Source organism: Photinus pyralis, unplaced genomic scaffold (genome assembly GCF_008802855.1).
Source record: "Photinus pyralis isolate 1611_PpyrPB1 unplaced genomic scaffold, Ppyr1.3 Ppyr1.4_LG8, whole genome shotgun sequence".
Taxonomy (NCBI): domain Eukaryota; kingdom Metazoa; phylum Arthropoda; class Insecta; order Coleoptera; family Lampyridae; genus Photinus; species Photinus pyralis.
Genome location: NW_022170819.1, coordinates 6,496,798 through 6,524,300, shown reverse-complemented (window position 1 = coordinate 6,524,300; position 27,503 = coordinate 6,496,798). Strand labels below are relative to the sequence as shown.

At 35.0% G+C, this 27,503-nt stretch overlaps 1 protein-coding gene across 1 annotated transcript in view; it reads right to left on the bottom strand.

Annotated features, from left to right (window-relative positions):
• LOC116178902 (protein amalgam-like) overlaps nt 1-27,503 on the bottom strand; it is a 64,190-nt gene that overhangs the window by 12,229 nt on the left and 24,458 nt on the right. Inside the window, exons 2-3 of the mRNA XM_031498555.1 lie at nt 6,311-6,448; nt 3,015-3,266 (exon numbers count right to left, since the gene is read on the bottom strand). Of these exons, the coding sequence (XP_031354415.1) occupies nt 3,015-3,266; nt 6,311-6,428 (370 nt within the window). The 5' untranslated portion in view covers nt 6,429-6,448. The remainder of the gene's footprint in view (nt 1-3,014; nt 3,267-6,310; nt 6,449-27,503) is intronic.

The following is a 27,503-nucleotide window of genomic DNA, read 5'->3' as shown; positions in this document are numbered from 1 at the left end:
CTTCCGAATCGCCTTACTATATAGGCTAGTCAAAATAGGTGGTTAAGGTAGAAAAAATTAGTAACAAAGTGATCTCTGCGGAAATGAGTACCCAATAGGGTCTTTATTAACCCCTTAAAAATCGCACTTTGTCGCATTGGTGGAACTTGGAAAAAAATGGCCGCCATCTTGATTTTTTTCGAATTTATTAAATATTTCGTAAAGTATACATTATATCAAAAAAACTCAAGAGACTTTTTTTATGGAGAATCAAAAGTTACCTATAATAAAAAAAAGTTTAAGTCTATTGATCAAAAAACAAAAAAGTTATTGAAATTTATATGATTTGGCAATATGGATTTTTTTAAATTTGGTAAATATCTGAATTAGTTAAAACTGTTTTGTATGCCCAATTTTGAAAATAAGGATTTTAAAGTAAAATACTCAATAATTGGGTAATTATTCACATCTGTGTCGAGACTTAGATGTATTTCAAAACCTTAATACAGATATAGCAGTTTTAATTAAATCAAGACTTAAAATTATTTTAAATCTGTACCGGTGTCCAAAGAAGATTCATGATTTAACGTAGCAGGTAAGTAGAGGGAGGCAAATAATTGAATGTTTTTATTTTCTTTAGGTTATCGGCTCACTAGAGCCGTTTATATATTTTAGCAAGGTCTGATGATGAAGTGAGCTTCGAAATCGATTACCTAAAGAAAATAAAAAAAATTCAATTATTTGCTTCCCTCTACTTACCTGCTACATTAAATATATCCAAATAATTCACATGGAGCAATACATCAATTAAAAAAAAGATTCATGATATTAATGTGCTGTTTGGCAGCTTCTTCGGTTGGTGGTAGTGAGGCTAAACACAATTCTGAATTTAAGCTTTGCCTTGAAGTCATTCGCATATACAGGGTGGTGACTTGCGTAACGCATCATAGGGATTTAAATGTAAAATTCATAACATGCGATTATTGGCTCCCCAAATTATTTTAGAGCAAAAATGTATTAAGCTTTTTTGTAGAAAACATTTTTTTACGCCAATCAACCGTATTAGTTTTCAATTTTTTTCATATAAAGACGGAAAATTGGAAAAATAAAACCCATAATCTGCGATGCCATGGAATTTTCTAAAACAAAAAGATATTCAGTTATCAATTAGCAGCAGTTCGAAATGGATTTTATGATCGACTTGGTTACTGTCTTGCAGTTACTTATTCGAACATTTATTGTAAATTGTTATATTAGGAAACCGTTTTTAGTAATTTGGTCTTTTTTTATGTTGAATTCGCTGTTCCAAATATAACACTTTTTGATAGAATTTGATTTGTTTTATACCAGACATTCCATGGCATGACGGATATTGGCGTAGTTTTTCTATTATAAAATTCCATGGCTTCACAGGTTATTGAAAAAGATGGGGGTTTTAATTTTCCAATTTTCCGTCTTTATTATGCAAAAAATTGAAAACTAATACGGTTGATTGCCGTAAAAAAATTTTTCCTACAAAAAACCTTAATACATTTTTGCTCTAAAATAATTTGGGGAGCCAATAATCGCATGTTATGAATTTTACATTGAAATCCCTATGATGCGTTACGCAAGTCACCACCCTGTATAGTGTGTGACGTAACTGGTTAATATCATGAATCTTCTTTGGACACCGGTACAGATTTAAAATAATTTTAAGTCCTGATTTAATCAAAACTGCTATATCTGCATTAAGTTCTTGAAATACATCTAAATCTCGACACATAATTACCCAAATCATATAAATTTCAATAACTTTTTTGTTTTTTGATCAATAGACTTAAACTTTTTTTTATCATAGGTAACTTTTGATTCTCCATAAAAAAAGTCTCTTGAGTTCTTTTTTGATATAATGTATACTTTACGAAATATTTAATAAATTCGAAAAAAATCAAGATGGCGGCCATTTTTTTCCAAGTTACACCAATGCGACAAATCATATAAATTTCAATAACTTTTTTGTTTTTGACTAGCCTAATACCGCGTGGGGGATACGTTCTGTATTCAACCCAGCACTCTGTGCGCTTGGGGTTTGTAGCTCGGGTGTGGTTAAACAACCTCATTGTATGCTCCCGACAAAGGGAATGTGGTAGCCCCGGAAAAACTTCAAATGCGAAATGCTAGTGAACGAGATGGCAACGGGTACCGACAAAGGGAATGTGGTAGTCTTCGACAAGACTTTATTGCTGATGGAATCAAAATTGGTTCGTAGAATACTTATCTGCCACACGAAAATGCGCTGACGTCCCTTCGATCTCACACGAGGACTTGATAATTTTATTAAGTACAGAAGTTCTCTTCATAATGCCAAAGAATCGAGAATTTAGACTACAAAAGCAGAACAATGTTAAGCTGTTTTTTTTAGATATGGCGGATTAAGTGATATTCAGCTACCCCAACTGATGGAGATATTTTTATTGAGACCGTCACATTTATTAACATTAGTTATGGATTCCATTTCGCCGGAACTTCACGCTGGAATTGTCCCGCAATCTATATGCGTAATTAGAACTGTTCGCAAGGTAGTATCTAGGGCTAAACTCCCCAAGGAGGAATTATTTTACCGTCTAACTTACAATTTTGGCGGTGATCAAGTGAAGTTTTAATCACCGTAATCGCATGTGAACGGATATAGTTAATATCTTAATCTTTCCGTTCTAATTCGTACCTCAAAGCTGCTACAAGTTGTGGATTCGGTGGGAAGCTTCTCTGTGAAGTTTAGATCATCTCGAAACCCTCGCGCGCTTTATATTTGCAATTAGCGTCATTTGTTTGGGTTGGTACGTTTTCGTATTATTCCCTCGGTCATGCAATATAAACATCAGTTGCATGACAAATTGAAAACCAATTCGCCGTATAGAGAGGAAAAAACTTGCCTTAGTTGCGACACATTAAAGAGTAATAACGTAAAGGGTGTCATTATATAGGAATTTATGTGGGAGCGATACATCTGACCTTAACTTTAGCAATTGAAATAAAATATAAAAAAAACTCACCCAGAATTTCGAGCGTGTGTGTAATTTCCCTCGGTTCCATGGTACCAATTTGACAAACATAATCTCCGGCGTCCTGAGGCCTCACGTCTTTTAATTCTAAACTGTATCCGCCCCCGGCGAGTCCCGGTATTCCCGGCAAAGTTGATGTGCCAGCTGGTGACGGAAGTAAACGAACTCTGGGATCTGGTGTCACTTTAACGGGACCTGCTGTCAGAACAGCTATTCCACGCTTCCATACTAATACGAAACTTCCTGCAAGATGAAAGATCATATCTAAACTAAAGTTACCCTTCAAACACATATGAGCAGAAAAATTTTGCATTTGTGTCCAATTGGGTTTAATATGCAACGATAGCGAATAGATAAGAAGGGACGTTTAGCATAAATCGTTAAAGCATCCTAGGATTTCAGTTAAACCCGTTGCATTTCCTTGTCTTCCGACAAAATTGGTTTTTATGGGATCGCTAACCCCCAGCTCACCTTAAGAGCGGTAAATAAAGTTTTAGTATAAATAGCCCCCCCCGAATTTTCGAGGGTGTTAATACGATGATTTATGACGTTCATAAATTTCATATACTTTTTTGTTCTTCCGTGTAATTACACGAAATTGTACGGAAGCAGAGAAATACAGGGTCGTTAAATAGAGAAACAGCGGGAATACAAAAATTTTCCGTGTGTAGAGCTTCAAACCTCGCTCTATTACGCCCCATTTCGCGACAGTTTTTTTACATTAATCGATGACGGCCGTATGTGGGAGTGAATGAAACCATATAATATTTTGGGAGCTGTGACGAATCCACGACTTTGCACCGTGTGCTGAAATTTCGATATTAACTTTACACAGTCAATGTAAAGTAACACTTTAAGTAAAGGGCTTCACTACTTAACTTGATTTTCAAAATACTTGACCTAACTCATTTAAAATTCAAGCGCATCAAGCAAGAGAGTGGAAATTGGCTTTCAAGTTAATCGAAGTATTTGTGTCAACCTACTTGAATTTATACATCATCATTTAACTAATACCACAGATTTAAGTATATTTAAATCTGTGGTAGAGGTAACCAACGACATCCTTATAATTCCATGAAAAATGGGAGGAATACAAACAATTACTTTTACGAATTCGCAATTTAGAAACTATAAAAATAAGCACCAGCTCTATAGAAATAACTTTGAATACAATAACAAAAATGCTGAGCGAATAAACTGAAAATTACCAGTAATTTATGTTTTTTATGTTTTTTTTAATATTGTATAAACTTTTTTGAATTTTGTGAGTGTTTGAAAATAAAAACACTTGTTAAATTATATATTTTGGTGTATTAAATAAAATACCCAAGCAGTAGGTATTTCGCCATCACGCGTCGTTTGGAGGAAGAAGATCGCGAAAAATTTTCTTATAGAATGTGGCCTGTAGAATACATAATTACAAACAGTTCCAAGATTGGGCTACTAGTTCAAAAGTTACGGCCATTTGAATTTTCTTTCGAAATTGGTTTCTAGTCTATAACTTTTGATTGAGAAGTCTGATCGAAAAAGTACGAATTGTTTTGGATTCTACGCACCAAAATTAATAAAAAAAAGTGTTTTCCCGAGAAATTTTGGTGTAGTCGATTTTTGGTAAAAAAGGAAGGTTATACACTGCCTTTTTTTGAGGCCCCAAAAAAAATTGTCTCAGATCGACCCGGAAAAAAAATTTTCTTATAGAATGTGGCCTGTAGAATCCATAATTTCAAACAGTTCCAAGATTGGGCTACTAGTTCAAAGGTTACAGCCCTTTGAATTTTCTTTCGAAATTGGTTTCTAGTCTATAACTTTTGATTGAGAAGTCTGATCGAAAAAGAACGAATTGTTTTGGATTCTACGCACCAAAATTAATAAGAAAAAGTGTTTTCCCGAGAAATTTTGGTGCAGTCGATTTTTGGTAAAAAAGGAAGGTAAATAACTGCCTTTTTTTGAGGCTCCAAAAGAAAAGTGTCTCAGATCGACCCGGAAAAAAAATTCCTTATAGAATGTGGCCTGTAGAATCCATAATTTTAAACAGTTCCAAGATTGGGCTACTAGTTCAAAAGTTACAGCCCTTTGAATTTTCTTTCGAAATTGGTTTCTAGTCTATAACTTTTGATTGAGAAGTCTGATCAAAAAAGTACGAATTGTTTTGGATTCTACGCACCAAAATTAATAAGAAAAAGTGTTTTCCCGAGAAATTTTGGTGCAGTCGATTTTTGGAAAAAAAGGAAGGCAGTATAAGTCTTGTAACCAGAGGTCGAGGTTTCAGTTATCATCAAGGACGAGGTAGAAAACACTATTCTTATTTTGCGGAAGAAACAAATACAGAAAGTGCGAAAACAGCACCTAATACAAATTCACAAAAGAAGCAGCGCGAGAATAATACCACAGACAACAAGTATATGTTGTCTGTGATAATACTTATCGGAAAAATTTCCTACTTTCCAGGAAATTTGTCCCATAGTCAAAAGGTGGCAATCAGAAAGTTTTTTTTTTTATTTCATTGTCTGTTTAAATAGCATCAGAATAAATTAAAAATTAAAAATTAAAGGTCAAATTTTGGTTTTTCTGGCACATCTTCGCAAGTTATCGGAATTGTTTTTAAAGAATGATATAACTCTTTAATTGCGTATCCTCTATAATTTGACCACGGTCGTATCTTCTAAGGTTTCCGAGATCTCCATGATAGCTTTCTAAAGCAGAGAAAATCAAAGAAAAGTATTTTTAAGGTGTCACCTTCATCAACTAGTGATTTTGTTCTCCCTCCCAGTTGTCAAAATAAGGATCTCTGTCCGTGTGCAGCAAACCGTAGACGCATTGAAAAGTAGGTATCTAATGTGAAACGTAAATCTGAGTCTACAAAGGAAAACGTCACCCTCCCAGTTCATTATGGGGTAAAGTTTTAAGTAATTAATCAAAGTCTAATTCACGTTTTATATACTACACGGCATTTAAAGTTAATTAATTATTTGCCTTTCCAAATTGTATTTAACATAATAAATTACTTTTAAAATAACTTTAAATTTAACCATCCCACCAAATCTCAATTGCAAAATGGGTTTAATTACTCCTTTAACGTAACGACTTAACTCTTAATCCTTATTCTAATTTAGCAGGGTCTATAATTCACATCCAGCATAGCGTTCTCGTGTAACCCATATCGATTTCTTATAAAGTGACAGTAATTCAACGACGTACCCGATTGACAGAACGATTAAGGGTGGCGTATTGAAACGGTCGCTATTGTGTACAGTTACAGTTTACTTAGGGTAGTCAAACATACTGACCTGGATCCGTAATACGACAAGGTAAAACAACGGTGCTTCCCGTAGCAATTCGATAAGTTTGTCCCGGTGTAACGAAGGTTGGAAGCTTCTCGTTGCTTGTTATATCCAGATCGTTCATGCCAGGAAATGCGATACAAACTGTAACAAAAAGGGAAGAGTAAAAAATTGATGTCCTACAAGCGCTTTTCTGTATCGAACTAAATTAAGCATAAACCGAAAATCCGGACGATAAAATGAAACAACGGCAGAGCGCGAGACTCGTTGAAACTCAAAACGGAAAGTTATAATTACTTTGGCTTCATCTTGACGATTATGTGTTTCAGACGGGTACGAATTAAGATGTTCCAACTAATTTTAGAAGTCATATATTTTACTGCTAATATTAATTAAACTACTACTCAAGATAATTAGGAAAGGTTTCGGCAAATTAAAATCTATTACTTTACGGAAACTCACAATAACCCACATTTCGCAGATAATAAGCGCGGGTCTATTCGCATAATATAACAATTCAATTTCAGGTACATAGGCAAACTGCTAAATTATCCGTGCAACACAGACAAAAACTTGTTTTTTGTTAAATAATATTCAATTGAAATAACAAAAACAGTGCCACCAGCAACGGTCCGAAAGATGGCCCATATGGTACACCAATTTCCAATGCCAAGTTGCTAAGGGTGCTATGGCCATTTAATTTCCTCCTGGCTGTTACCTAAGAGAAGGTCCAAATACGACCTTTTCAACTAAATTGTGATCCAAAAAAGCAACGGGAAACCACTTGGATTATCTTTCCCTTGAAAACTTCAATGTCCCCGAATCTCGGAGTCCCTTAAATGGGACAGGAGGCTAAGAATCTCCGAGCTTACATTGAAGTATTTTCTGAAAATATCTCTTCCGTATCACCCTAAAAGCGATCCAGTTTTCAATTTTTCTTAAAGGTGGCCTTTTTCAAGGGAGGACCGTACTATTCATAACCTAAAGAACATCTCCGATTCCAGCGGATGCTTATGTGACGTAATTAATTGTAACATCCTTAAAAGGATAGATCTGTAGAGGTTCATTGAATGGAACAGATTTGTATTGCATTTCTTTATTATAATTGGATCGATACAAAATTTGGTTCTATTTTTTCATTAGTTGGGAACCCATACTTCATTCCGTTGTATGCACATTTTGTTTAGCTATAAGGCGTGTATAAATATTTTGTGTAAATAATTTCCATGAGGTTTTATTTTTCTGTACAGGAACAAGAAGCAAATTAATATTCTAAGTCAGAAAAAGTAGAAAAGAGAAGGGAATTTGATCAACTTTATTTGGAAATTCGTATTTATTTGTTTGTAGTCAAACCAGAGACTACTTTTTTTAATCGAAATCCACTAAAATGTGAATTGCGAGTGAACGGGAACATTTTTTTTGCTGAATAAAAATCGGAAGCGACTAGTACGAGAAGTTTTTGAGGGTATTCGGTCTAAATAATAGTTCCAAAGGAAACCCACGTTAATTTGCCGCAAAAAAAAATCCTTCCGATTTTACCATAGCGGAAGTTTTTCGGGGGAATCGTTTTAAAACTTCTATTTTTCGCGACTTTTCCGAAAATCTTACATTACAAACGCTACAACGAAGCTATTGTTTACGTGGAGTGCCAAATTCCACCGAAGCGCATGTTAAAATAACATTAAAGGTCTAATTTCGTGTTTATAACTGGGGGAATCATCATTTGATGCTATTTTTTAATTATTATTTAATGTATTATCGACTTTATCTCTGAAAAGGCCCAGCTACACCTAAAACCCAGAGAATGATGGAATGCGTCTATTAATTTAAGAAACTCAAACTGTAAGAGGATGCACATTGTAACGTTCATTAATTTTAATTGCCGATTTAAATTTGAAACAACGGAAGTGTTTGTTTTCAATCTCAATTCGGAGCGAAGTTAAACATCTCTGGAATACCGACTTATCGCTCCATAATTGTAAAACGCGAGCTTTCCCGTGCAGTGCAATTTGTATATTATTACGATCGGCTCGGTGAACCACGAACTTTTATACTGGAATTGTTTCAAATTAAATTGCAATTTTTAACGATGTTAATTGCGCTTACAAGCTCCAATCCAATTATGAGGAAAACCTTTAGATATCCTTTGGACGTAAGTTCTCGATTTTTCCATTGGTATACGTGGTAATGGAGTTAATTTTATGTAGGTAAGCAATTAGGGAGGGTAACTCGGTTGGGATCAGTTAACAATATTCAAGTGAGGGAATATGAAATTTAACGACCCCGCTGTTTACTAACAGCCGAGATGGTGACGACAGCACATTCCCGCATGGTACCTTGATTAGTATTCCCAAAATTTATCTGCACGATTTCGATACAAGCGGAGGAAATTGTAACGGGATAACAAAGTTGAAATGGAGTTTGTACGATTTAAAGCAGGTATATAGGTATAAGCTGTAACAAAACGACCCCTAAGGTGCCGGTATTGATTCACATAAATTCTGTTAGTTAGCACAATTGGCAGCACTGTCTCAATGTTTTATTTTTACTGAACGAGCAAGAGCTTCCCTACCTTCTATCTGGAAAGATTTTCGTATATTCATAAAACTGTGGGATTATACCGAGGGCATCGTACTGAGGGTAAGATATTGTAGCGAATATTCTAGAAAACCCAATAGACATCGAGGCGAGAAATGAGTCATCGGCTGATATTTCCGAGAAATATGACGTGTTTGTCATTCTAAAGCGTCCTTGAGAACTCGAGAACATTCTAGAAATAATGTTGTTCGCTATATAAACTAAACCGAATTGTGTTGCGAGTCAGTTCCAACTTCAATGCGCTTGAGTTATTGTTAGCGATAAATTATAGTTACTGTTAAATAAATTTATTGTAAGTTAATTGTAAATAAGTAAAATCACGTAATTAAATTTACGTTACAATATCTAGTTTGGCCATTTAACAAGACCAAAGAAAAAGACATCGCCAAACAATGTTTAGTCATACTTCCTAAAACTGCATAAAATGCAATTTAAACCAATTCGGAAGGGGACCTCCACTTCATAAGTTTATATCCCGATTGTAAAAAAAATAAAGCAATTTCCACTAAGCACGTTATACTTGAGTCATAAATTTCAAATCGAATTCATAATAAAATTCAATGCAGTAAAACTTGCTCCTCGACTCGTAAAAATCTAACAATATTAACCCCTTCAGGAACGTAAAGCGTACACCGAACAATATATACGACGTGTAACACTCCTCCTAACAACCTTACATGCATGAACAAAAGGTTTACCATATAAATAAATTTCCGTAGCGCCAAGGGGCAGGCGGCGTCGCTAATAATGATAAATCTATATTCGAAAACTTGACGGCTGCCACTCAGTATTTTGAGGCTACCCTTTCAGAAAGCCCTCGAGATGTACATATTTCATTTTGACGCGCGAAGGGTGCCACTGGATTCGACGAGAATGACTTTATTTACTACGTACTACGAAGGAGGCTGAAAATTTGTTCTCGCGAAGATCAATCATCCGATTGATTCGGTAAATGGCGAATACCTCAACTTGTAAGCTAGAAAGGCACCGTCTAAATTACGATCTTAAGAGGTAGGAAGTTTGTCGAGCAAATGGCGATGCATTATATTTTATCGGGGCAATTTTTATATAAAAAGAGTAAACATCGTGACATTTGATACTGTGTTTCGCAGGTTTTGGTAATCGCTATAATAGGCACTTCAGTGGAGGTGATCAATCATGGCTGGTTAAGCGTTCTACTTAACACTACAACAGCGATTCGAACGAGATGAAAGAAAAATCGACTTAATTTACCTTACGTTGTAGGAATCAAGATGATGTAGATTTTTCAGGATTGATACTTTCAGTGCCACTTATTCCCTGACGCTTTCAGGCGCCATGTGGAAGCTTTTAATAACTCCATCCAGCCCCAGAAGTGTGAGATGTTTCATTCACGGTTTTTTTTTCATAAGGGTGCCTTGACAATACCGAATGAATGTATAATGGAGGCTGCTACTCTTTATACCAATATTTCTCCTCAATAAGACTACTTTATTACTTACATAAGACTAACGTTATTATAGGATTTTCATCAATACAGTAAAACGGCGTCCTACATTTGCAAAAATATGAATTATTTGTTTACAAAAATTAGGTTACAATAACAATGCCCCGTTTCAAAGTGAAAGTGCTACCGGAAAAACCTGACAACCCTTTACAACGTATTTGCATAAGAAGGGTTGAACTTTTCCTTTTCGAAATTAAAATTTTTAATGTCTAAATAAACTCGCAAATTCCTTAACCAACATTACCATTACTTGGTCCACGGCTAGCTCTATATGAAATTTTACTATGATAGTGATGGATTCATTGTAGATTTCTTCTCTTTCCAGTTTCCTGAAATCTGCCTGCAATAGGTACTTGATTTTTCTATGGGTTTGTTCGTAAATTCAAACAGAAAATTATCACAACTTTTTTCGTATACTAGGTAATGAAAAAAAAATCAAGAATTCCAATTAACGTTCTCGTGTTTACACGTTTTTCTACGAGTATTTAAGATTATCCCTATAAATTCAAGTCTACAAAATCATAATAACAATAGCGTAGGCACAGATATACGTATATCTGTGGCGTAGGTCTATATGCCAGTTTTTTAGTAGGTAGGTGAGCCATTAGTGAAGCGGCTGGGAGGGACGAATTCCTCCTCGTTGTTGACGCGCCCAAGTCCCTAACGCGGTCGGAGATGAGCCTATGGAGTAAAAAGACGAAAGAAGCAAAAGAGAAAGAGTGGTTCGAAGTGTTTAGAGGGAGCAAGAAAGATGTATCACCGGAGCAAAGGAAAGAGGAAGCGAAGAAACAAAAGAGAGCGCGGAATAGAAAAAGAGGAAGAGAGCAAATTGAGACGAGAAGAAGAGAGCATCATGGAGAAAGCAATGGGCGAAAGGAGTAGAAGGAAATAGAAGAGCGGCTAATGAGGCAAAGGAGCAAATAGATAGAATGAAAGAGAAGATGAGGGAGACAATAGTAGGATTAAGGGTGAAGTGAGGGGAAGAGGGAAGGGTGGGGAGGAAAAGTTATGATGGAACAAAGAAGATAGATATAGAAAAATGATGAAAAAGGAAAGGGGAGGGGAAATAGAGGAGAAAGAGGCAAAAGAAGAGAAACGAAAGTATATAAAAAAAGAAAATATATAGAAAAACAGAAAGAATACTAAGATCAAATAAGAGAAATAAAAACAGGAAAGAACTTTGGAAGGTGATAAACAGAGAAAAAAATAAAAAGAACGCGTGGGGGGGGATACAATTAGAGGACGGGAAGCAACATTTCGTCAAGGTACTATAAGGAAAGGAGGAGAAATAGGAGGCTATGGAAGTAGTAAGAGATGAGACTACAAGGGAGAGAACCGAGCAGCAATTAAAAAGGGTGAAGAAAGGGAAAACGGCAAGGAAGGGATGAGAAATCCAGTAAACAAGGTACGGAAAAGAGGGGGTTTACCCGTAGAATGGAAGGAAAGGGTAAGTGCCGATCTTCAGAAGAGGGCAAACAAGATTTTGTAAGAAATTATAGGGGAATAACTATAATGACTACGGCGTATAGAATCTATAATGAACGAAAGTCTAGAAAGAGAAATGGAAGATAATATGATATTGCGGGAAGCACAAGTGGGCTCAGTAAAGGGAGGGGAACGATCGACTCTTAAAGGACAGACTCAAGGATCTATATGGAGAGACAAGATGAGAAAGGCGTTTGGAGGTGTTTTGGACATGTAAAGGACAAAGACAGGGATGTCCACTTATCCCAAGCTGATTTAATCCCCGGTTAAGAGAAATGAAGTGTTAAAACAAGGCCTAGGTGGAGGGATACTACCAGGAAAAAGACAGATATGGTCCATGGTATACGCGAACGATGCACTGATCATGGCAATAGAGGTATTTTTATGAGTTGGAACAGGTGGTAGAACACCTTGGTGTTATCACCATAACTGAACCTGTTTCTATTGGCCTTTTAATTCCTGCGCTACGGTATCTAAAAGATCATAGTGTATTTGTGTTTATGAGGTCAATAAATGTTATTATTATTATAACGGGTAGAATGGAAAGGTATTAGGAAAGGAATGAAACAAAATGTAGAAGAGTCGAAGGTGGAAGCGAAAGAAAGCTGAAAGAGTTCAAAGGAATTAAATATTTAGGGTACCAAAATGCAAAGAAATCATGAGACCATGACAGATAAGAGAATTAAGGAAAAAGGGGGTGGTGGCTATTACACAGGTGTGGAGAATTAGAGAGGGGGTTCAGGAATGATTTTAGAACAAGAAAGTACCTGTTTGAACCAATGGTAAGGTAAGAGGGGTGCTCATGTACGGAACGGATATATGGGGGCGGAAAGAATTGGAAAATTTGGAAGAAGTAAAAGGAAGATATTATAAATGGGTATTATATCTTCGGAGCGCAGGGCGGTAAAATTCGACCAAAAGAGCGATAGAGAAAGCGATTTGTTGAAAGAAAGCTTGACAACGAGGATGAACGCAAAATGAGTGTGGAAAAAATATTACGAGAGATTACTTCCAAATTCCAAAGACTTTGTTACACAACTTTTGATCAACATCTGAAATAAATCTAGGGCAGAATAGAAAAATGTGACATTAAAACTCTATCTGGGTTGCAGAAAGGATTCTAATAAACACAGAATTAATTGATTGGAAATGACAAACGTTTATTAAACTGGACTCAATGACTCTAATTGCCTTGACAAGTAAGATAAAAAAAACTTTTGGTGGCTGCTCGAATGGTAGTAACTTGCTACTAAGCACACTACTGCTTTTGTCTACTCAACCTTGAACTAACTTGTTCTGAATCCGGGCAAACATTTACGAAACGTTCCACATACTTCCACTACTTCACTTGACAGTAATTATCTTTTATTAATATTGCTTCACTTTTTCTGCACACTTTACTTCGGTACTGAAGAACTGCGTCTGCAACCCAACAACGAGGGCTCACTATCCCAGATATCAGCGTAAACAAAAATACACAAAATACACGTTGATTCACTATAAAATAATCTCTTATGTCGGATTTTGCAAAAATATCACCAATCACAATGAGACTTGATAACGCCAGCCGAAATAACGCGCTATTCTTCGAAACACCTTATGTTTTCTAACAGCTAAGGGCTGTAACTTTGGAACTAGTAGCCCAATCTTGGAACTGTTTAAAATTATGGATTCTACAGGCCACATTCTATAAGAAAATTTTTTTCCGGATCGATCTGAGACAATTTTTTTTCCGGGCCTCAAAAAAAGGCAGTGTATAACCTTCCTTTTTTACCAAAAATCGACTGCACCAAAATTTCTCGGGAAAACACTTTTTCTTATTAATTTTGGTGCGTAGAATCCAAAACAATTCGTACTTTTTCGATCAGACTTCTCAATCAAAAGTTATAGACTAGAAACCAATTTCGAAAAAAATTCAAAGGGCTGTAACTTTTGAACTAGTAGCCCAATCTTGGAACTGTTTGAAATTATGGATTCTACAGGCCACATTCTATAAGAAAATTTTTTTTCCGGGTCGATCTGAGACAATTTTTTCCGGGGCTCAAAAAAAGGCAGTGTATAACCTTCCTTTTTTACCAAAAATCGACTACACCAAAATTTCTCGGGAAAAACTTTTTCTTATTAATTTTGGTGCGTAGAATCCAAAACAATTCGTACTTTTTCGATCAGACTTCTCAATCAAAAGTTATAGACTAGAAACGAATTTCGAAAGAAAATTCAAAGGGCTGTAACTTTTGAACTAGTAGCCCAATCTTGGAACTGTTTAAAATTATGGATTCTAGAGGCAACATTCTATAAGAAAATTTTTTTTCCGGGTCGATCTGAGAAAATTTTTTTTTCTTGGCCCAAAAAAAGGCAGTGTATACCTTCCTTTTTTACCAAAAATCGACTGCGCCAAAATTTCTCGGGAAAACACTTTTTCTTATTAATTTTGGTGCGTAGAATCCAAAACAATTCGTACTTTTTCGATCAGACTTCTCAATCAAAAGTTATAGACTAGAAACCAATTTCGAAAGAAAATTCAAAGGGCTGTAACTTTTGAACTAGTAGCCCAATCTTGGAACTGTTTGAAATTATGGATTCTACAGGCCACATTCTATAAGAAGAATTTTTTTCCGGGCCTCAAAAAAAGGCAGTTCTAACACGCAATTTTACGTTTTCAATTAAATACACAAACCCAAGTAAACAGTTTACAAAGGCGATAAAATTTAAATAAGAATTACACAATTACAACACTTCTAAAAAGAAAAACAACACTGAGACACAAATTCAAGTATAATAAACCGACTTTATGCTTATTTGGAAACGATTCCCCAGAATAACACTTAATAAATGGAAATATCCTCAATAACAGCAATCCTTGCTTGCGGGGGTTTGTAGCTTTTTGTAATACACCAAATATTTTCATTGATAGCTTTTGTTTAAATGATCTATATGCAATAATTGTACCAAAGGGTTCTTTATAGGGTGCTTACATATTTTATTTATATTAGGTTTTAAGTAAATTATAGAAATTTTGACCTTTATGTTCCATATTCAGTAACATTAATTGATGTCAATGTCATACTTACAGAAAATTTCGCAATGAAGGGGAGTTGCAGAACAAATTTTCACCCTAGCGTCATGTCTGCTTAACAAGGGTCCCTAAACTTTATCCGCATAGTATTGCACTTCATATACCTACTTCGAGCGCTATTTTACATGCAGTAACGGGATAGTAAAACTATGCGAGCGAGCTTTGCGCTCCAACATCCTTAGAATCGTGCCCATTAGTCTGGAAGTAGAAGGTAGTAAAAAAAGGAAGCGTAAATGGAGAATTAAGTTTCAGCGGCCAAAAGGAAAGAATATTAACTCGCATCACATGCTAGAAAGACGTGCTTTACTTTTATTGCAGGAAATAGTTGTATAAGACATCCAGTATTCGTCTATTAAAACTTTCTAGACCCTATTAATTATTTGCTTAACCTTACAGGCTTTTAACGCAAAGCTAAGTCAAGAGCTAATTGCCGGGGCTAAAAGCATCATAAACCCGACTCGGTAATAATTCATAGAATAATTAGCGTCTCGCCGAAGAGGTAATTAAAATATCGACAGATATGACCGATGGTTTGATAACGAAGTTTATTATACATACAGCAGCTACGATATTTCGCTTTAATGTTTTCGAATTCGAAAACCTTCCGCTTGTTTTTGTCAAAGCTATCGTACTTAATCAAGTGTAACGTTATATTTTATTCTGTATCATTTTTCTTTTACAAGTTCCTTTATACGTACGAGCGGAATACAAGTTTATAAAAATTTCAAAGGGACTCAAAAAGTTATTCACATCAAGCATATAGTTAGGCAACGAGCGTCGACTCTCTTCATATTTCCGTGATGTCATTATGGGCCTCTATGCAGATTATGGCTACGTGCTAGGTATTAGCGTATATTTGTACTATACTATCATTCTGTAGCTGTCGATCAAACTACTACCATTCAAAAAGGAAAATAGAGAATATTCCAGAAATCCCGATAGACATCGAGCCGCTATCGGTGATAAAGAACGATGTTTATTTTTATCTTCTATAACTAAACCCATCAATTTTTTTGCCTCCAGGAAGCGAAAAATTAGCAGTCGCAGCTGCAAGCCCAGCCCAACGGTATGAAAGCTGAACCAAAAAGACAAAACGAAACATAAACAGACAGACCACGCTAACGCACAAGAGCAGGCAACCAGGTAACGAAATAGGAAGTGCCGAAAAAAGGAAAATACGACGAACTATTCAACGCCAGGGGAGCTGAAAAGAAAGTGGCGTACACGATCAATTGAGTTATAAATGAAAAGTAACAAAATCTACGCCACTGTGTAGTACTAGATTTCAGATTGGTTTGAATTTATTCTCTCCTAAGGGAAATTTATATTGGTTTCTAATTTAAATCGCGCTATGTGTTTCATATAAAGTAACCCGGTTTAGTATTTTCCATTAAAAAATCATAATCTGTTTTAATTGCAAATATATACGTTTTTCAGCATGTTTTCTGCCTAATTCAAACATTCGAGTCTCATTTATTTAATTAATAGCTTTACAACGCTTTCAGAAACATTATTTAGTTAATGGTAAATAAAATCGCCCGTATGAAATACACAAATTGCAGACCTGGACACTGATTATTTTGTTTGGTTGGTGAATTCTTAAAATTTATTACTTTATGTACTCGGTTTGAGTTAAAAATTAGGTGGAAACAAAGTGTCCTATGCTATGTTTAAAAACACTTGTACGGTGTTGATAACAATGGCTTATTTTCGCCAACTCCATTTATCTATGGAAGTACATGTTCATCTGGTGGATGACATTGACGAATACCAATGATATCATCATTGTAATTGCATGTGGTTCTAATTAATCCAAAAATTAAGATAAAATAAAGACTATACTAGAACCTCGAAGAGATTTAGAACAGAAAGTTTAACCATCTTCTAAGTAATAAGAGTATATTTAGCAACAAACGATAATAATACGGCTTAGAAGTAAATTGGTTTTCAAAATAAAGCGAATATCGTATTCCACAAATCCAACCTTTCATCCTCCAAAATGCTAGTTTAAACTCGATCCAACATTAACCCGAGAATTTTAAAAGATTCGGTTAATCGCCAGAAGGTAATAAGACTTTTGAATTTTCTAACATACCGACCACCAATTCTCAATAAAAAAGGAAACGAAAAGAGAATCTAGCAATCACATTCCAACTCACCTTAAGGATGCACTCATAAAAAATAGCTTTTATGCGTCCGGGTACGTTTGATGCCTATATTTGCGAATCCCATTTCCCATCTTCGTGGGAATTTGAAAAATAAAGCATGATGGCACTATGGTGACGGATACAGCCGGGGGCGTTTGTGATTTTAGAATATTCCCTACAAGAATTTTTAGATCGAATGTAAATGACTCACGTTAGTGGAATACTCTCCTCGGGTATTTCTCCAGAAAATCCACATCAGCAACCGAAATCAAGTCGAGGTTTACGGAAAAGCACCCTCGAAGTGATTATTAAATAGATATGAACAAATCCCTTTGTTACTGTTGCAAGGAGAGAAACTCCAATTTCCTCGAAAGGAAACCGATTGTCTAAAATTCAAGTTTTGTACGTCCTTCTTCATGGGATGTAAAGCGTTTATCACTAACGGTCGGTAGAGTATAATAAACCATCCGCCATCTTCTCTTTAAAACGCTTTTATTCGCGGCTCTTATCTGCACTTCACATTTATCTTTTCCGCAACATCTTCGTTAAAGGTAATGATTATGTGATATTCCGCCCCACTTGAAAGCCAGATGCGGCGGAGACATAACGCTCGAGTGTTTCTTTTAAATTAAAATGATGTATCACGTTATCGTGCGGGAAATTCCGCGCCCTTCCTATTCTCCTCAAAAAACTATCAGCTCTAATTAAGCCCGAACTTCCCCAGTTTTCTTTACTCGCTTTAACTTAATTTTACCCTCTTTAGCAATTTCGCAAAGCAATTTGTTCTACCTGCATATCTGTCGAGAGTAAATACTGAGCAAGCACCGTGGATAATTTAATTTAGCACGGTACAGTAAGCGGACCACCCACCAGGTAACTTGATTAGTGTGTATAAGTTCATTAGGTGGAACTGAGAGATGACATGTACACGCATAGAATATTATAGACACTTTTGTTCTAATTCTGGACCTGGAAATTGTTAAGGGGCAGTCTAGTCGAGTGTTCATTTCTCTTTGTTGATGGCAACATTAGAATAGGTGCACACGCTCAAGTAAAAGTTCATCTACACTCAAAAAACGTTCTTACTATATCAATTTGTCCTAATTCGTCCTCTCCACGCTTTGTACTGTGAATTTTAATCGGAGGTTACAAATAACTTCCTAAAATACACTCAAACATAACCACGTTATAGGCCATTACCTACAATGCAGACTGTAACATGACTTTCCCAAAAAATCTTTGATCTCTTAAACGGTAACGGTTTGATTTCTGTTCTTGAATTAGCGAGGACTGTGCAACAACATTTAAATTTAAACTTTTCGAAGTGAGGATAAAGTAAGGCAAAAAAGTAAAACGAGTAAATTTTTGAAAATGGTAATGCACACACATTAAAGATAAATTCCGTTTTCCTCAGATGAAGCAGTTGCAATATCGAACCTGCAAAAGAAACGAAATACAGAAAGAATTCAGTTATTTATTTATTTATTTATTTGTTTAAGGGAAATACCATATTATATATAAATAAATATATATAAAAATGCCTAAATCTGAAAAGTGAGTGTCACTGGACACATGTGCGTCTTGTGGTGGTAACCCAAAAATATACAAAATTAATATGCTTATTTTCTATGTCACAGTTCCTGTCTGTACTGTGAACCAGAGCTGAGCAGAGCTTGAAGGCTTTGTGCTTGTAAAAGGGCTTCAAGTCCTTTCAGGACTTTCAAGCCCTGAACTTTAAGCACTTTCTTGTGTTTGTAATTAGGACTTGGTAAATGAATTACTTTTCCAAAGTGCTTGGGGCTTTGAACTTCAAGGAAAAGTGCTTCAAGCCCTTTTTCCTCTACAAGCCCTTTTCAAAAGTGCTTTGTACTTGTAAAAGTGCTTTCAAGCTCTTTCAGGGCTTCCAAGCACTGTGCTTGTCTAAATTACAATTTTATTCAAGCACTTTAATCAAACATGAACATCGTGTGGTACGAAAAATTACCTCTCAGTATTTCTTTTTTAAGAACACAGTATAGCATTCAGATTCAGTATATGCTTTTTAGCGTTAATGAGAGTTATTTAATTAAAAGTTTTGCGTAATGTGTTTGTTTTAATTTTACAATTCAATTAAAAAATTTTTTTATGTTTTTGGGCAGTCTACGCAGATGAAAAACTATAATGACTTTTCATATATCCTTAAGAACATGTGTACCAATTTTCAAAGCGATTGGACGTTTCTAAACAAAGTTATCGTGCACACAGACAAACAGCAATGGCAAAATTATAAACGATCTCAAAGATCGTTAATAAGGACTTCGAGCAAAAGAGCTTCAAGCGCTTTTCCTAAAAGTGCTTTGTGCTTGGAAAAGTGTTCAAGTCCTTTCAGGGCTTCAAGCCCTCAAATTGTGTACAAGCCTTGTCCTAAAGTGCTTTGTGCTTGAAGTTCAAAGCCCTTTTAGAAGTAATTTGTAATTTCAAGTCTTTCTGATGACCGGTAGTAATTTGTGCTTGAGTATCGAAGCAGATTGACTAAGGGCTTTGTGCTTAGAGCTTCAACCCCTTTCAGAAAAGGCTTTGCCCAGCTCTGCTGTGAACCTAGGGAGTTCAATGGAATAATATTGCATAGAGTTGCATATACAGGAAGGTGGCATGGATTATTGCTTATGATTAGTTAGTAGCTACAAGTAGGAGACTAGGGTCGATATCATCAAAATGTAGCTTTATTATTATATGTACATATTTAAATAAAGTAAATGGACACAAGCAAGGCAATTCAATATTTTAATGAGCTAATGCAAATCAGAATGTATTTAATAAAAATAGGTCCAGAGAGACGTAAGGGAGAGAGGTAGTTTAATAAAAAAAGTAGAGGAAGCAAGCTTAATTTATAGTAAGGTTAAAGAATTAGCTGCAGAATTTCAAGTAAAAATAAAAAATTCTAAGTTTAGTAGTGAGGAAATTTCATTTATAAAAATGTTATAAGCTCTATACCGAAATTTTTTGCCTCCGGACGTAGAAACAAAATCTAATAAAACTATGGTCACTTTTGACTTAAAAACGGCAGTAAGTTTGTTTCCTGTTATGGACAATAAGGAATGTACTACAAAACAATTGATAGACGCAATCGAATTGTACGAGTCAATGCTTAATCATGAGGGTAAATAACGTCATTCAATAAAGTTTGCTTTAAAAACGCGATTGTTACCCAGCGCAAAGATACGGATGTCTACAAAAAATGATAGTGTGCAAAATCTCTTAAAGGACATTAAAAAGCATCTCTGGACACTGCATTGAAAACAAAATTATTGCGTGTTAAACAAGGTGACAGGTCAATTGAAAAGTTTGGTGAAGAATTAGACACTCTTTTTGTTGATCTCACAATTTCGCAAGCCAATGGTAATGACGCAGCATTTGAAATCTTGAAATCATTAAATGAAAATAAAACAGTTCACCAATGGCTTACGGAATCAAAATTTGAGTACCATATAGCTCTTTTAAAGACGCAATAAGGGGAGCGCAAGATGAGTGTGTATCTCACAATAACCAAACCTTTTAAATAATGTCGAGGTAACCAACGTTATCCTTAAAAATCCTTCAATAATGGGAGGAATACAAACAATTACAATACTTTTACGAATTCACGGTTTAGAAACAATCAAAATAACCATCAGTTCTATAAAAATAACTTTGAACACAATAATAAAAATGCTGAGAAAAATTCTCGGAAAAATTACTCACGCGGAAGAGACAATAATGTAGGTCGTGTAACCAGAAGTCGAGGTTTCAGTTATCATCAAGGACGAGGTAAAAAGAATTATTCCTATTTTGCAGAAGAAACAAATACCGGAAAGTGCGACAACAGCACCTAATACAAATTCACAAAATACTGAAAGTACCAGTCAGTTTCTTCGAAGTAACAACCAGTTTTTTCGAAACCAATAACGAAATAATATACTCATTTAATTCACTTATTTGGCGAAAAACGTAAATTCTTAGTTGATACGGGTGCAAGCCTATCTGCAATAAAATTAAATTGCTTAAATTCAAAGGTACAAATTCACAAAGAAAATTAAAGGTATTGGAGGAAATTTGACCGCTGAAGGTTTTGTTAATTTACGATTGAAAGTTAATCATGTATATTTTGAACAAAAAATCTATGTATTTAAACGCTTACCATGTTCAACTGACGGAATATTGGGGCAAAATTTCTTGAAAAAATGTTTGGCAAAAATGAATTTTGAAAATAGTAGTCGTTTAAGTTTAGTAAATAATCATCAGGAGATTTCGATTTCGTTACATAGTGAAAATGACCAAAACGTGTGTATTATACCTCCTCGATGCGAAAGTTTTCAATATTTAAAATTCGACAATGAGATTGTACCTAGGAGGTTTCGTTGTAAATTCACAAGAGTTATGTGAGGGTGTTTATTTAGCAGTAACAATAGTGCGACCAGAAAATGGAAAACTACCCATAAAAATTTTAAACACAAGAGAAACAGAAATAAGGCTAAAAAATATTACATCAATCATTAATTTTCGTGGCTTTTTGCATATATATCGCGACCTAATTTAGCGCTAGATGAAATATTTTTAGCTGAAAATGCTCGTGAAATTTCTTACAAGGTAGATACTCAGAAGCTAGCCTAGGTGTACCTCTTAGCCTAGGAAAATCATAAAAGGAGGCGAAAATCATCAATTTTCGTGTTTTTTTTGCGGTTTTTTGCACATATAACGCGACTTTCAGGGCTAGATGAAAAACGTTTAGCTGAAAATGCTCTTCGTGCAATTTCATACCAGGTAGGTAACTGAAGAGTTGGCGTAAAGTCACCTTACACCTTCAACTTTCATGTGTGAGGAAATATTCATTGTATTTCTATGTACGAGTACCATATTCACGTAAAACAGTATTTTCATATCAAAATATTCACACATTCACGTAATCACATAATATAATAATAAATATATAATAATATATATAATAATATACATAATTATAACAATAACAATTATAACAATAACAATATACATAATTATAACAATTTTTTTTGACAATGCTTCTTGTTGTAGGTCTGAAGTAACGAACTCTGCGTCCAGTGTCATGGAACATTGTGCCTAAATGCCACCTGGTCTCTTCAGGGTACCAATGCAGGTAAAGCGGAAGACGAGGAGAACTACGAGTCGGTAATTTCAGACGACCCACTACCACTAGAGGACGTCGGAGAGCCTGAAGAAGTGGAATCCGCAGAAGAGATTGATTACGATGAGATATAAATGAATGTGTGAATATTTTGATATGAAAATACTGTTTTACGTGAATAAATGGTACATAGAAATGTGCAAAAAACCGCAAAAAACACGAAAATTGATGATTTTCGCCTCCTTTTATGAATTTCCTAGGCTAAGAGGTGCACCTAGGCTAACTTCTGAGTATCTACCTTGTAAGAAATTTCACGAGGAGCATTTTCAGCTAAAAATATTTCATCTAGCCCTAAAGGTCGCGATATATGCAAAAAGCCACGAAAATTATTGATTTTCGCCACTTTTATGAATTTCCTAGGCTAAGAGATACACCTAGGCTAACTTCTGAGTATCTACCTTGTATCAAATTTCAGGAGAAATATTTTCAGCTAAAAATATTTCATCTAGACCTCATAGATCGCGAGATATCAGCCAAAAAGGGCGAAAACACGGTTTTTGGGGGGTGGTGGAGTGTCTGGAGCCTTTAGCACAGGGTCTGGGGGGTGGGATTTTTAATATGTTGTTTCGGACACCTAACTGAACGTATTCCACAAATTTTTTCTTTTCCACCTCAAAATGTCCAGTTTGCCAATTTTACAGTCTTTATCGCCTAGACTGAAGCAAATTAAGGACGACAAATTTCCATTAGGGAACATTACCGAAATCATAGAATCACTTTCAGGTTCTTTATACTTTTCTACATTGGATTTGAGTCAAAGTTATTATCAAGTAGAGTTAAAACCAGAGAGTAGGCCTTGTACTGCTTTTTCCACAAACGAAGGTCAGTACCAAATGAAAAGATTACCAATGCGTTTTAAAATTAGTCCACCTCATTTTCTAGATAGACTGTAGCAATGTCGGGGTTAAATTATGAGCGATGTTTTGTATATTTAGACGATTTAATAATTTTTGGTAGATCACTATAAAAATTTACTGACAGTGTTAGATAGACTTTAGGAATGTTAATTTAAAATTAAATCCTTCAAAATGTAATTTTCTAAGAAAAGAAATACTTAGGTCACGTTATATCCGCAAATGCTATTTTACCCGATCCAGCAAAAATTAAAACACTACAGGAATATCCCATTCCAAATAATTCAAATGAAGTAAAAAGGTTTGTTGCATTCGCCAACTATTACCGGAAATATGTACCAAATTTTGCAAGCGTAGCGCTGCCATTAAACAAATTATGTCGAACGTATTCTCATTTTGTGTGGTCCAATGAGTGTTGAGTTAAGAAATTCAACCTGTAGATTTCTCAGACGAAAACGAATTTATATTACAAACCGATGTTTCGGGTTTAGCAATCGGCGAAGTTTTATTAAATGATAATGAAAAACCAGTAGCTTACATTAGCCGTCCTCTCACCTCACCATGTCCCTCGTGAATGCACCCACTGCTGTGGGGGTGTGTTCAGTTGATAATACGTTAGCGAGTAAACTAACTCTATTTACACACACTTATATTGGACTATACACATACATACTAAATATATTACAGACACTTTATTTTATAGCAGAAATCATGTAAATTATTCTGACTTATGAAAATTCTGAATTTATTTTAGATGTAAAAAGTAGCAAGTTTAGTTTTTCTTCATGTAAATAATATTATATTCTGTTATGTGTCTATCTTCGGTACTGCCAACACAACAAAAAAGACTGTCTAACGTCAACCCTTATAAAAAACGTTAAGAATGGAATACACTAATATGCCTAAGGCAACGATTTCTAGATTTATAATGTCAATATACTCCCTACCAACGGTATTTAGTTAGATCACAATATTAATGACAGGTTCAAGAGATAAGAAATGAATTACATTTTTTTCATTTCATGTTCCATGCCTACTAATCCTAATTCAAGTATTATTTATGGCGTCCTGTGACATTAATACAATATAAAATGCGATTAATTAAAATTTACAAATACCCAAATGCGTTGGGAATCTTTTTTATTATTTTTTTCTTAATTGGTTTTGTGCTTAAAAGCTCGTAATTCCGTCGCAAATGAATTTCTCGCTTTTTCGCCCCATTCTAATAGAGAACGGATACAAACGTTCATTATATAATAAAAAGAGATTTGTATTTAAAAAACGTTTTTCCACAACATAAATGCAGCCATAAATAATTTAAAACTGCTTTATGCGTTTTTTTCCTCCTACAGTTCTAATGAATGCCGGATATAGTGTAATCTTAAGGCATTATTTTTAATTAAAAATGGAGAAGGTTCGCTGCGCGTTAATTACGTAAACGCTTTTCACGTACAGTTGAATATGCCTTTAGTTATTACAAAATGGATGCATTCAATCCACATTATTTACAAGTGTATAAAATCTGGATTCCCTTATTAAATGCAGACTGTGCTCACATCCGTTAGAAATATTAAAAAAAAGGTATTGGTTTAGTTTACCCTTAATTAACCAACGTCCACTGGCACACGAGGGTTTATCTGGATTAGCAGTGGCCTAAATATGCGAGGTCGTCGGCTATCGGGCGTTGTAAATCAGTGAAACGGTTAGCTGAATCTAGATTATGCATGGCGCGTATTTGAATACGCGCGCAATGTGTACGGAATCATTATGAATTGGTTTTAGCAAGGGATAAAGGGAGGATTATTTTGCGTTCCTATTTAGTAGATTAGATTCTATTTTTTTATCTATTCAAACGTTTTAATGAGTAAAGTTATAATTGGGGGGCTTAAAACGTAATTTGACGATCTAAAGCTTCTATCTTTTAATAACTCGATAGTCGGTTAACTGTGAAATTTGTTGATGCTATCTTCTGATGGTCCCATCAAAGCTCCTATCATGTATTTAATTAGAATGTCCCTGTGAAAAAGTAATATTACACGTTAATAATGACTATTGGCACCCTTGCATTCGCTCTAGTCGATTTGTGCAGCATTTTTTCCACTCTGAAATGGATACTGGCGCCACCCTTTCGCAACCACCATCACTGCTGGATTAAGTATAATAATTACAGGCTGTCGTCAAGCGCAAGACCTTTATTATTATTATTATTATTATCATCAGTGTAGAAGATTCCTTGCATCATTATAGTAATTCTCTCGAGGGGTTGGTGAAATACGTGTGCAAATATACCCAGATTTAGACCCAAACGAAGATTGGGGATTGTTGCAAACAAATTCCACGAGGAAAACTATTTGTGTGATGGAAAGGATAACAAAAATGAAAAACCACCCAATGCCAACGCACGAGTTCTACAAAAATCTCCTAACTACGCAGGGAGTTATCATATATAATTTACTACCGGCCACTTTAGTTAACAATCAGCAAACTATAAAGTTCAGAAATGATCTAAAAGAGTTCCTAGTCAAAAACAGCCTTTATTCATTTCAGGAATTTGTTACGGCATGCTATCAACTGTGATATTTACTATTTGATTTTTATGTGATATTTGTACCTTTTTTTTAAATCTAAATTCTAGTCCAAATCTTATTTATATGTATATATAATGTTTGTGATTTAAATGACGATGTCAATATTTCTTTTGAAATAATCGACAATAAAAACAATCAAATCAAAAATCAAATCAGATGATCCAGTTCGAAGAAGAGCATGTAAAATGGAGGTAGAAAACTTGCGGGGTTTGGCAGGAGCACAAAATTCGGAATCGTTAAGAATGGACTTGCGCCAGTTAAAACCTGTGTTACCAATTGGGTTGTTAAAAAACGGCAACAAGGATTCACTTCGTCCCCTAAACGTACACGGTGAAAGAGTGGTACTGGCCCAGAGTGTACCCAGAGCTAGGCAGTATTCGATTTTGTAAATACTTTTTAGTATTCAAATCCTTTAAAGTATTCAAATACTTTGTAATTAAATACTTTTATGGAAGCAGTATTTGTTTTTGTAACTCAAATACTTTCACAAATATTTAGTATTCGAATACTTCGCATAGTATTTGAATACTTAACCTTCCTTTTTTTTACCAAAAATCGACTACTCCAAAATTTCTCGGGAAAACACTTTTTCTTATTAATTTTGGTGCGTAGAATCCAAAACAATTCGTACTTTTTCGATTAGATTTCTCAATCAAAAGTTATAGACTAGAAACCAATTTCGAAAAAAAATTCAAAGGGCTGTAACTTTTGAACTAGTAGCCCAATCTGGGAACTGTTTGAAATTATTGATTCTACAGGCCACATTCTATAAGAAAATTTTTTTTCCGGGTCGATCTGAGACAATTTTTTTTCGGGGCTCAAAAAAAGGCAGTGTATAACCTTCCTTTTTACCAAAAATCGACTGCACCAAAATTTCTCGGGAAAACACTTTTTCTTATTAATTTTGGTGCGTAGAATCCAAAACAATTCGTACTTTTTCGAACAGACTTCTCAATCAAAATTTATAGACTGGAAACCAATCTCGAAAGAAAATTCAAAGGGCCGTAACTTTTGAACTAATAGCCCAATCTTGGAACTCTTTGAAATTATGGATTCTACAGGTCACATTCTATAAGAAAATGTTTTTTCCGGGTCGATCCGATACAATTTTTTTCTCGGGCCTCAAAAAAAGGCAGTGTACAACCTTCCTTTTTTTATCAAAAATCGACTACACCAACATTTCTCGGGAAAACACTTTTTATTATTAATTTTGGTGCGTAGAATCCAAAACAATTCGTACTTTTTCGATCAGACTTCTCAATCAAAAGTTATAGACTAGAAACCAATTTCGAAAAAAAATTCAAAGGGCTGTAACTTTGGAACTAGTAGCCCAATCTTGGAACTGTTTGAAATTATGGATTCTACAGGCCACATTCTATAAGAAAATTTTTTTTCCGGGTCGATCTGAGACAATTTTTTTCTCGGGGCTCAAAAAAAGGCAGTGTATAACCTTCCTTTTTTACCAAAAATCGACTACACCAAAATTTCTCGGGAAAACACTTTTTCTTATTAATTTTAGTGCGTAGAATCCAAAACAATTCGTACTTTTTCGATCAGACTTCTCAATCAAAAGTTATAGACTAGAAACCAATTTCGAAGGAAAATTCAAAGGGCTGTAACTTTTGAACTAGTAGCCCAATCTTGGAACTGTTTGAAATTATGGATTCTACAGGCCACATTCTATAAGTAAATTTTTTTCCGGGTCGATCTGAGACAATTTTTTTTTCGGGCCTCAAAAAAAGGCAGTGTAAAACCTTCCTTTTTTATCAAAAATCGACTGCACCAA